Source organism: Lampris incognitus, chromosome 1 (assembly GCF_029633865.1).
Source record: "Lampris incognitus isolate fLamInc1 chromosome 1, fLamInc1.hap2, whole genome shotgun sequence".
Lineage (NCBI taxonomy): Eukaryota > Metazoa > Chordata > Actinopteri > Lampriformes > Lampridae > Lampris > Lampris incognitus.
In genome coordinates this window covers 145173567-145185895 of record NC_079211.1, presented here as the reverse complement: position 1 = coordinate 145185895, position 12329 = coordinate 145173567, and the positions used below count along the sequence as shown (strand labels likewise).

Genomic DNA, 12329 nt, shown 5'->3' with positions numbered 1-12329 from the left:
GGGGGGGCTTAAGAGTACATCTGTCTCCATCTTACAATGCTGTGATTGCAACTATTGTTCCAATCCTCAGTGAATAGTACACAGGGCCATTATAACGCTAGTTAATGGTCACGACAATTTACATATAAAACGGATCATTGGTTCAGTCATTATGCAACTGTGTTGTTTATAAGGACGGGGATACCTGCAGTCAGTTTAGACTGAAGAAGCCTCTTTGACTCCCTGTTCAAACCATCATTCCTGCCCATCAAGGATGTGCACATCCTCATCCTTGACAGAGTGGCCACTGGCCTGTTGATGGATGTTGACCACAGAGTCCTGGCCTGACGAGGTAGCTCTTCTTTGGTGTGCCATCTGCTTCGCCAGCGTCTGTTTGGTTTCCCTGATGTACAATTCACGGCAATCATCCGGGCACTTAACAGCGTACACTATATTGCTGTGTTTGTATTAAAGATCCCATGGCACTTATCGCAAAGAGTAGGGGGTTCCCCGGTGTTGTGGCAAAATTCCCAGCCCGGCTCTCTCCATCTGGCCACCTAATCATCCCCCCATATAATTGGCTCAATGAGCCCTCCCTCTACGCTTCAAGCTGATGTGTGGTGAGCGTTCTGGTGCAAAATGGCTGCCGTGCATCACCCAGGTGGGGCTACACATTGGTGGTGATTGAAGTGAATTACCCCCTTCAATGTGAAGCGCTTTGGGTGTCTAGAAAAGCGCTGTATAAATCTAATGATGATGATGACGACGACGATGATTATTATTATGAGCATGCATCAAGATGGTAGTCCATAAACCAATGAGTGGCATAATGGTGTCTACATCCATTATTTCATACAGTCTATTGGCCTGCTACATATGAACCTAAACACGGCAAGAGCACCACTTAAAGCTTAACTGTAAACAACTGCCTTACACATGCAAAAACAATAACTTGTTGCCGTGGCCGTCTGTGAACACGTTGAAAGAAAACCACAATGCCCACATCGTCCATAATGCTGAGTTTTGTTAGCCAAAACAAGGATAAAGCTCTGTGACCTGGTTAAACTGGTTTTTGGAATATAATGGTGTATGATAGCTTGCATAGTGTCGCCGTCTTTGACATTGACTACATGGCGGCTGTTGGTGAGTTGGGGGAAAATCATTGTTGGTTTCAGAATCCATCCATCCATTATCTTAACTGCTTATCCTGCTCTCAGGGTCACGGGGATGCTGGAGCCTATCCCAGCAGGCCGGGAGATACCCTGGGCCTGAATCAGAAATACTTGATTCATCCCTGAGGGGAAATTGGGTCCTGTTACAGACATTCACGCTCTAGTGAAGAAAAACTAACAAGGTGACAAGAAAATAGAAATAAATAGAAATAAGAAAAACAGAAATAAATAGAAATAGAAGATAGAATAAGAAATAGAAATGAGAATAAAATATGTAAAAATATGTGCACCATGCTCCAGCATATAACACCCTATCTATACTGTATTACTGCAACATGAAACGAACAGATCCCAATCTCCTTTTAGACCATGTCGACAGTACAAAAAAAACATAAAAATACACTGGCCTTGTCCTTTAAAGGAGCTGTGTGTAATTTTACTATAACCTGACCTCTGGTGTTCAAAGATATGAATAACAACAACAAATCATATCGTTTGGATATATGTCCTAGTTTGGATATGTGTTTTCTTGTAGTTTGGATATGTGTTTTTGTCTTTGTGTTGCACTGCTGTGGGCTGGGGGAAACAATATTTCGTTAACCTCAGCCCACAGAAATGGCAAATAGTGTTTCTGACTCCTGATTCCTGAAATCAAAATACCCGACAAACTAATTCAAAATAAAGAGATATTCTGGGGAATTGGGGGGCAGCGAGTCATTGACTTTGTTTCAATCAGTACCACTCAGTGACCCGTACTGATACTGACTAGTTTCAATGTAATGTAATTTACCAGTCATATTATGATATGATATGATATGATATGATATGTGGTGAAGAGGGAGCCGAGCCGGAAGGCAAAGCTCGCAATTGACCAGTCAATCTTCGTTCCAACCCTCACCCATGGTCATGGGCTTTGGGCAGTGACCGAAAGGGTGAGATCGTGGATACAAGTGGCTGAAATGAGTTTCCTCCGTAGGGTGTCTGGGCTCAGCCTTAGAGATAGGGTGAGGAGCTCGCCCATCCGGAGGGAGCTCGGAGTAGAACCGCTGCTCCTTCGTGTCGAAAGGAGCCAGTTGAGGTGGTTCGGGCATCTGATTAGGATGCCTCCTGGGCGCCTTCCTTTGGAGGTTATCCGGGTACGACCAACTGAGGAGACCCCGGGGTAGACCCAGAACTGGCTGGAGGGACTACATGTCCAATCTGGCCTGGGAACACCTCGGGATCCCCCAGGAGGAGCTGGAGGGCGTTGCTGGGGAGAGGGACGTCTGGAGTGCCCTACTTAGCTTGCTGCCACCACGACCCTACCCCAGAGAAGCAGCTGATGATGAATGAATGAATGAATTATGATATTAATAGCCATATTACAATTACTAGTTATAATATATTTACTAGTCATATTATATTTAGTAGTCACAACATGACATTTACTGGTTTTGGTATATACTAGTCATAACAGGATGTTTACTAGTCATATTATGCTTCAGAAGAGCAGAAATATTATACATAGCTCCTTTAAAAAGATAGCCAAATCTGTTTCTTCCTCTAGAGACGAAGACCCCTCTGAGTCTAACTGACCAGCGGCTGCTGGAGACTAGCCAGCAGTTTAAGAAGCGGCAGGGCAAAGGAACCATCGACGTTTGGTGGCTGTTTGATGACGGAGGTGAGATTCAACCACTGTACTGTATGTTCCCTGCATTTACTAAACCAGTTCAAGAATCTACTACTACTACTTTTAGCTGCTCCCATTAGGACAATATAAAGCTCCAGCAGATATCCGCAGACGGTTGTGGAAATGAAAATGGATATCAGGGTACCAAACTAATATTGGGGTCTGCTCATTCTGAAATTTGTCAGTGATTTTGAGTAGTTTGTTACACAACTAGAGCTCTAGAACAAAACGCCTCTGAATGACAGCTGGTTACCACTGAAGTGTCTGGTTCTGATTCATATCAGCATCTTTCTTAAGGTAATTTGGCCTTCTAGTTTTGAACTACTTGTGAGAATAACTTAAGTCCCCCTCAAGTCATGTTGTAAGACATATAAAATGCTCTGCTTGATTTGATAATAAAAATAATATTATGATTATAAACTTTATTTAAAAAGCACCTTTCAAAACAGTTACAAAGCGCTTTAAACTAAAAACAGAACACATTTAAAATACAAGCGATTAAAATGAACTAAATCCATAAAAAAAATAAACGCACTAAGGGAGCAAAACACAAAATCAAAATTATTAACATGAAATTAAAACAAACAAAATCAGGTAAAATAAGCAGGCAGCTCATGTAAAATCAGGATGTGCTGTCCTTTAAAAAAGTGTTTGAAGAAGAGACTTAAAAGAAGACACTGATTGGACAGCCATATTTCCTCAGGCAAGTCGTTCCAGAACCTCGGGCCCCCGATGGCAAAGGCCCTGTTCCCTTTAGTTTTCAGCCTGGACTCTGGAAGAGACGGAAGATCCGAGGATCTCAAACTACGCAAAGGTTCATAAGGGATTAAAAGATGTAAAATATAATCTGGAGCCAGGTCATGAAGAGCCTTAAAGGTGGTTGTGCCTTAGTTCTGGTTAAAAGCCTGGCAGCTGAGTTCTGTACTGTCTGTAGTCCTTTCAAAGTTTTTTGATTAAGACCAGAGAAAAGGTCCGCGGTGGTGTAGCGGTCTAAGCATCGGCTTTGTGTCGATGCAGTTGCCCACTGGGGACGGGGGTTCGCGCCCCGGTCTCGTCAGACCCTACTATGGCCGGACTCGATGAAGCAGCAATAATTGGCAGCGCTGTCTTCGGAAGGGGGGCAGAGTCGGCTTGTGTTCGTCACATGAATGCATCTCTGTGTGTGTGAGGAAGAAGCAGTGGTTCGGCCTGGAGTCGCCTTGTCACGAAAGTGGAGAGGCGTCTCCTTCGAGACTGCCGGCCAGAGAGATGCAGTTGGTGAACGCATGCAGTACGAGGGTGGGTGTTTGAATTAAAATAGGGATCGATTGGCCACTAAATTGGGAGAAAAAGGGAAAAATCAGAAATAAATTTAGAAAAAAAAAGGGGGGGGAAGCCCAGAGAAAAGACTGTTGCAACAATCAGGGTGTGAGGAGGTAAAAGCATGTGCAGCAGTTTCTGCGTCTCTAACATTTAAAATCATTTTATTTTTGCTATATTCCTGAGGTGATAAAAATATGATTGGACCAGCTTATTATGTTGCTTGAAACATAAATTGCTATCAAACAAGACGCCAAGATTTCTTGCAACAGGCTTGATATGTTGCAACAGGTAACCACTAGATGACAGTATTGTTCTGTGATATAATGGGACCCCATAACAAGAATTTCTGCCTTATTAGAATTGAACTGAAGAAAATGTATCAGCATCCAGTTTTTTAAATCAATCAGACAATCCTGCAGAGAACTCAGCATGCTGAGGTCAGTGGGCTTGACAGGGAGGTGCAACTATATGTGTCTTCCACATAACAATGAAAAGAAATACCATGTCTATGGATGACCCACAAGGGAATCATACTGTAGTGAATTCAGGGGGCAGCTGGGAACCGCCGTAGCCAGGATGCAAACCTGGGTCTCCCGAACCATGGGCGACTACATTAACCAGTCGACTAAAGGGTCCGTCCGACCCCTTAGCCAAGGGCTAGTGAATATAGTTATCCGTGGTCATTACAATATAAAGGGAGAAAAAAATTGGTTCTAGAATTGACCCTTGAGGCACACCATACTTGATATGAGAAAACAACATGAAGTTTTTAACAGAGACACAAAACTTCCCATTTGACAAATATGATGAGAACCAGTCTAATGCAATACCAGATATGCCCACCCAGTGCCTCAGTCCCTCTAAAAGAATGCGATGATCAATTCGTCGAAGGCTGAACTTACGTCAAGCAACACAAGAATTGAGCACATGCCTGCATCAGCATTCATTAAAAGGTTGTTAGTGACTTTGAGAAGGGCTCTCTCCGTGCTGTGTTGATGACAGAAACCTGGCTAAAACTTTTCAAAGATACTATTGTTTTCCACAGCAGCAAAAAACTGCTTACAAACAATTTTTTCAAGAATCTTAGAAATAAAAGGTACTTTAGAAATCGGGTGATAATTATTTAGGAGGATAGTATCACGCCCAGGTTTCTTTAGGGCTGGGTGGACACAAGCAGTTTTAAAGTAATCTGGGACACAACCTGTAGACAGCCAGCTGTTCAAAATAGAAAGCAATTAGGGCCCAATACAATCCATTATTTCAAATAAAAACATAGTTGGAATTATTTCAAGAATGCTGGGGGATATTCTCATATGAGATACGATTTCTAGAAGTTCAGGCATAGTAATAGGGGGAAAATAGCTCAAAGTATCCAAGTGCAGGTGGTCAACATCTAAACAGGTAAGACTGGGGGTAATACTAAGCCTTATTGACTCCACCTTTCCAACAAAGTGCAATAAAAACTGCACAATCAGCATCACAATCAGCAGAGGCACAAGGAGATGTTGGGCTTACTAACTGAGTCTTAAATAGAAATCTGGGGTTGTGCTGATGGGCAGAAACAAGTCCAGAAAAGTAGCAAGTTTTTTTACTCTTTCACCATCCTATCATAAAGGAGTAAAACTTTCACTGCCACAAAGTGGACCTGGAAACCTGATTTCTTCCAACTACATTCTGCTTTTCTACATTTCCTTTTACAGCTTTGAATACTATCATTTAACCAGAGCTGTTTTCTAGTCTTTGAGGTAGATCTAGTCTTCAAAGGGGCTATGAAATCTGAGGTTGAGGAACACAGAGAATTAAAAAGAATTAACAAAATCATTGGTGTAGAGGAAGTCAGGAGACACACAGCCATGGGAATTAAACAGTGCACAGAATTTGATACTCATGAATATGTCAAGAGTGTGCTGGAGGTGAAGAGTGTGTTGGACAGTGTGATGAGTATGAAGCTGGAAATCGAAGGTGTGTTGATGAATGTTATCAGCACATATGCTCCGCAAGTTGGGTGTGAGATGGAAGAGAAAGAAGAATTCTGGAGTGAGTTGGATGAAGTGGTGGAGAGGATACCCAAGGAGGAGAGAGTGGTGATTGGAGCGGACTTCAGTGGGCATGTTGGTGAAGGGAACAGAGGTGATGAACAGGTGATGGGTAGGTATGGTGTCAAGGAGAGAAATGTGAAAGGACAGAAGGTGGTAGATTTTGTGAAAAGGATGGAAATGGCTGTGTGAATACATATTTCAAGAAGAGGGAGGAACACAGAGTGACGTACAAGAGTGGAGGAAAGTGCACACAGGTGGACTATATCTTATGTAGAAGGCGCCATCTAAAAGGGATTGGAGACTGCAAGGTGGTGACAGGGGAGAACGTAGCTAGGCAGCATTGGATGGTGGTCTGTAGGATGATCTTGGAGACCAAGAAGAGGACGAGAGTGAAGACACAGCCGAAGATCAAATGGTGGAAGTTGAAGAAGGAAGACTGTTGTGTGGAGTTAAGGGAGGAGTTAAGACAGGCACTGGGTGGTGGTGAAGAGTTACCGGATGGCTGGGCAACCACTGCAGAAATAGTGAGGGAGACAGCTAGGAAGGTACTTGGTGTGTCATCAGGACAGAGGAAGGAAGTCAAGGAGACTTGGTGGTGGGATGAGGAAGTACAGGAAAGTATACAGAGGAAGAGGTTGGCAAAGAGGAAGTGGGATAGTCAGAGAGATGAAGAAAGTAGATGAGTACAAGCAGATGCAGCGTAAAGCAAAGAGAGAGGTGGCAAAGGCAAAGGAAAGTTGTATGACAGGTTAGACACTAAGGAAGGAGAAAAGAACTTGTACCAATTGGCTGGACATAGGGACCGAGCTGGGAAGGATGTGCAGCAGATTAGGGCGATCAAGGACAGAGATGGAAATGTGCTGACAAGCGAGGAGAGTGTGTTGAGAAGGTGGAAGGAGTACTTTGAGAGACTGATGAATGAAGAAAATGAGAGAGAGAGAGAAAGTTGGATGATGTCGGGGTAGTGAATCGCCTGTTTTTGTGATAAATTTTCAAAACTGCTCTTGAAAATGGCTACTGCAAACCCGCGTTTTCTCTGGAAATTTGGCTTGGACGTTACGAGTTTTCCAAATAAACTGCACCCATTTCTCTCTGATTTTTGGATCCTTTGGTAATATGTGAAGGCTCGCTGTTTCTCCTTTTGTAAATTTGCAGCTGAAAACAAGACACGTCTCTGCCATCATTTTGAAAGCAGTGAAAGCTATAGCTGGCAAAATTACGATAAGTAGCTACACCACTCTCCTTGGCCCACATCGCTGAAGCGGGTGCACGTGACAATATGTAAAGCACTATCCCGTCCATTAACGGGATTGGTTTCTTAGGTTTGTGATGTAGGAAACCCCGCCTGTCTGAATCCGTTTTTTGAGACTGTCCTTGGCACACTGCAGTTTCAAAGCAGATGTGCTCAGCTATGGTGTTGACTGCTTATTTTGCTCCTCATATGTCTTGTAACATTATCAACACCACGTGTACGTGTTAACAAGGTTAAAAACTTTTTTACCAGAGGGGGTCTTTAAAGTTCATATTACTCATAAAAGACTGGATTTAACCTGAAGTCTCACTATGCAGTAAAACCAATGTAAAACCAATCATCTACTGGAAAACCAAAGGGAGTCATCCCACAAGAAGAGTTTGAAGACACAACAGGCTACGCCTTTCTACTGCAGGACTAAAAACTACAACCTTCTGCTAATCACAAAACTACCACCACCTCCATCAAACATACGTGAATCTTTCTGGAATGTTCCAGGCCTGACCCTGCTAATCCCGTACCTGTTGACCAATAAGAAGAAATGGGGCGACTGCAGGATTCGCGTCTTCATCGGAGGGAAGATCAACCGCATCGACCACGACCGCCGAGCGTGAGTTCACAACTTAACCACAGACTCCATGTAGAGATTCCTGCTCTTCCTGAACGCTGTAAATCTGGTGGAAATGTAGAACAAATGTCTGCCAAATCCCCGAAGGAGCCCAACTCACACCAACAATAGTCAAGTCAAATCAGTTCAATTTTATTTGTGTAGCTCAATATCACAAATTACAAATTTGTCTCAGGGGGGCTTTATAGCAACACAACATCCTGTCCTTAGGTCCTTGCATCGGATAATAGTGTGCATAGATGAGACGGGTTGATCTGAATATAAAACTGTTTTCCTTTGTTTTCCCTCTCAGGATGGCCACTCTGCTGAGCAGGTTCAGAATCGACTTCTCAGACATCAACGTCCTGGGAGACATCAACACCAAACCCAAGAAACACAAGTAGGAACTCTGATACAGTTCAGTTCAGCTCAGTTCAGGTCAGCTCAGTTCAGTTCAGCTTGGTTCAGTTCAGATAAGCCAAGGTCATTTTTAATCAATTCAGGTCAGCCTGGTTAAGTTCAGCTCAGATAAGCTCAATTCTGTTCAGCTAAGTTCAGTTGTTTAGTTCAGGTAAGTTCAGTCCTGTTGAGCTCAATTCTATTCCGTTCTATTTAGTTGAGTTCATCTCAGTTCACTTCAGCAGTTCTGATCAGTTCCGTTCAGTTCAGTTCAACCCAGTCAGGTTCCTCTCAGTTAAGTCTAGTACGGTTTATTTACACTCGTCTGTTTGGTTCGATAGTTCATAGACGACACATGAACAGATTATTGTCACGTCTCCATGTTGAGGCTGACTCTGTGTTAGTGGTGTACTGATCCATTTCCCGCCGGTGTTGCAGTAAACTGAGTTTTAAGGAGCTGATTGAGCCGTACCGGCTGAAGGAGGAGGATATGGAGCAGGAGGCGGCAGAGAGACTGAAGGCCCAGGAGCCCTGGAGGATCACTGACAACGAGTTGGAGCTCTACAAGACCAAGGTGTGACTCACAGCATGTTCAGACTGATACCAACAGTATCATGATATTAAAGAAATGAAATGAGCAAAGATCGAGGCATGAGGTGATATCGCTAACGACATAAAACATACAGGCCTGACTGTGGGTCTCAAAGTTTCACTTCCTTGGTTTCTATTCCTCCTTCCATTCACACACACACACCCCGTCTCATTTGTTAAGGTTGCTACGCACAAAAAAACTTGCGTAAACAGGGGTGAAATGTGTGTATGCATCTTTCACTGCATTTCTACACATCCTCTCACCCGCGTGTAGAGCTTACCCAGTTTTTCAGACATGGGACTCAGCAACGCCCGATGGTGAGATCCTGAAATAGAGTTGTAATGGAGGAGTTGGATGTGCCTTCCCAAAAAGAAACTCTTACCGTGGTGCTAAACCCAAAAAACATCTGCTTCAAAAACCACATCCGAGGATGTAGGGAAGCACTCGCCAGTTTGAAACAGGACGGGGAGGGTGCCTCATTTTCACCAGTTTATTTTGGCAGCAAAACATGCTAACGTTTCGGGCCTACTGCTCCAGCCCTTCGTCAGAGCATGCGCCGTCTGTGAACAGACCAGAAAAAGGATCTCGTCTCATCTTCAGCCGCTTCTCCGGGGTCGGGTCGCGGTGGCAGCAAGCTAAGCAGGGCACTCCAGACGCCCCTCTCCCCAGCAACGCCCTCCAGCTCCTCCTGGGGGATCCCAAGGCGTTCCCAGGCCAGATTGGACATGTGGTCCCTCCAGCTCCTCCTGGGGGATCCCAAGGCGTTCCCAGGCCAGATTGGACATGTGGTCCCTCCAGCGAGTTCTGGGTCTACCCCGGGGTCTCCTCCCAGTTGGCCGTGCCCGGTAAACCTCCAAAGGAAGGCGCCCAGGAGGCATCCTAATCAGATGCCCGAACCATATATGCGCGATTTCAGTTTTTACGAGTTGTTTTAGTACAGCGCACATTTCACCAAGTCCGTTTTACGCTTCAGCAGCAGTTTGCAGTGTGCAGCCGACACTGCGAGTTTGAGTTTCTTTGCTTTTTTGCTTGAGACGCCTCTACCGAGACCCCCAAAACACAGTGACGGTGCTCAACCTCAGCCATGAGCGCCTCCATCTCACACTCCGCAAAATTCACCTCCTTACTTAAAGCGGACATCTCCATCCTTCTCCCCAGTGACAGTCCAACACAGGCTTCTTAGAAACGTTAGCATGTCCCTGAGCTGTTTAGCATGGCCCGTGTATGGATGGTTGTGGGGCGACACATGGGAGCAGGACACGCAGTTCAAGTGCAGGTTGGTGTTCAAACCACACGACTGCGTACGAGTGTGCGCTGCGTGGTTTTATAGATCTGAACAGTTTTGTGTGTACGTGGATTCTGAGGTTTGTGCGTACACAACATTTTCAGATGGAAACGATGCTGAGTTTTGTAAACGAGGCCTCTGGGGACTTTACCAGATCCGCATGTCAGAGATGAGCCTCTGCTGCAAATCCTCCCGTCTCCCTCCCTCCACCTCCCCGTCCAAAACAGGCACACAAAACAAACTCAGCACTACATGCCTCCTTCTTCCTCTTCTGGCTGCTGTGATGAAGATGAAAAACACTGTGCACCCCGTCGTTTCTCCTGGCCAAGTCCCACCAGACACTACAGTCCATCCATCCATCCATTAGCCGAACCGCTTATCCTTACTCAGGTTCGCAGGGATGCCGGAGCCTATCCCAGCAGTCCTTGGGCGGCAGGCGGGGAGACACCCTGGACAGGCCGCCAGACCATCAGAGCTCCACACACACACACACACACACACACACCCACACACACATTCATGCCTAGGGACAGTTTAGTATGGCCGATTCACCTGACCTGGCCGCCTAGCCAATTACAAAAAACACAACTTGTATAGGGCGGCACAGTGGCGCAGTGGTTAGCGCGATCGCCTCACAGCCAGAAGGTCCTGAGTTCGAGTCCCGGGGTAGTCCGGCCTTGGGGGGTCGTCCCGGGTCGTCCTCTGTGTGGAGTTTGCATGTTCTCCCCGTGTCTGCGTGGGCAGTAAAAAGCTTCAAAAACAGTGTTTGTTCACACGTAAATCTTCAGGATTTGGTCAACTGACTTTATTCACTGTGACTTTCAGACCAAACGTCAGATCCGACTGAATGAGCTTCTTAAGGAGCACTCCAGCACCGCCAAGCTCATCGTCATGTAAGTGTCACGGGTTCAAATCCCTCCGTACCGAAACACGTGAGTCAGACTGCCTTCTGGAATAGACTACATACAGCTCTAGCCGTTCACATCCATCATCATCTGCCCGTCCGCCTGCTTGTCTGTCCATCCACAGCTACCTGTCTTTCCATCTATGCATCTGTCTCCATCTCTGTCATCCATCATTTATGTCTGTCTGTCTCTCTCCGTCCATTTCTGTCTACACAACTGTCATTCCCTCTGTGTATGTTTCCATCTATCATCCGTGCATTTTTCTTCTTTGCTTACTGTCTGTCTGTCTGTCTGTCTGTCTGTCTGTCTGTCTGTCTTTCGACTTAACTGTCGGTCCATCCATGCATGTGTCTCTCTGTTGTGCAGGAGCCTGCCGTTGGCCAGAAAGGGGACAGTGTCCAGTGCTCTTTACATGTGCTGGTTGGAAACGCTGTCTAAAGACCTGCCTCCTCTGCTGCTGGTCAGAGGCAACCATCAGAGTGTGCTGACCTTCTACTCCTAACACACACACACTAAAACACACACACACAGTAAACACACACAGTAAACACACACACGCACACTAAAACACACACAGTAAACACACATACACACTAAAAACACACACACACACTGAACACGGCGAGGGTGTGTGTGTGTGTGTGTGTGTGTTGGCTCCAACATGTAATGTCTGCAGAGGAAAGTGGTACATGGACAAACATGAGGCTTTGAGACAAGAGGACCAACTAAATGACGGCTTTATTTACACAAGAAGGAAAACCTGCCTGTGAAGTCTTTGGGTTAGAGGATCTGGTCTCCTCATGCAGGTGTCATCAGTGGACGTGGTTCTGCAGCCTGTTGCTATGACGACTGGATAAGGAAATGTTCCACAACATCCTGGATTTTCTTTTATGAACACCCGTCAAAGATTTTATTTAAAAGTGATCCAACTGTGGTAGAAATGGAGACGAGGGCGTCCGGGTAGCGTAGCCGTCTGTTCCGTTGCCTACCAATGCGGGTGTCGCCGGTTCGAATCCCCGTGTTATGTCCGGCTTGGTCGGGCGTCCCTACAGGCACAATTGGCCGTCTGCGGGTGGGAAGCCGGATGTGGGTATGTGTCCTGGTTGCTGCACTAGCGCCTCCTCTGGT

The 12329-nt window shown here is 45.5% G+C and overlaps 1 protein-coding gene across 1 annotated transcript in view; it reads left to right on the top strand.

The window, feature by feature from the left end:
• Window positions 1-11723, top strand: part of LOC130120025 (solute carrier family 12 member 2-like) — a 44833-nt gene extending 33110 nt beyond the window's left edge. The window contains exons 21-26 of the mRNA XM_056288641.1: window positions 2698-2811; window positions 7912-8023; window positions 8334-8420; window positions 8858-8993; window positions 11122-11189; window positions 11568-11723. Coding sequence (XP_056144616.1) covers window positions 2698-2811; window positions 7912-8023; window positions 8334-8420; window positions 8858-8993; window positions 11122-11189; window positions 11568-11703 — 653 coding nt within the window. The 3' untranslated portion in view covers window positions 11704-11723. The remainder of the gene's footprint in view (window positions 1-2697; window positions 2812-7911; window positions 8024-8333; window positions 8421-8857; window positions 8994-11121; window positions 11190-11567) is intronic.
• Window positions 11724-12329: the final 606 nt, after the last annotated feature.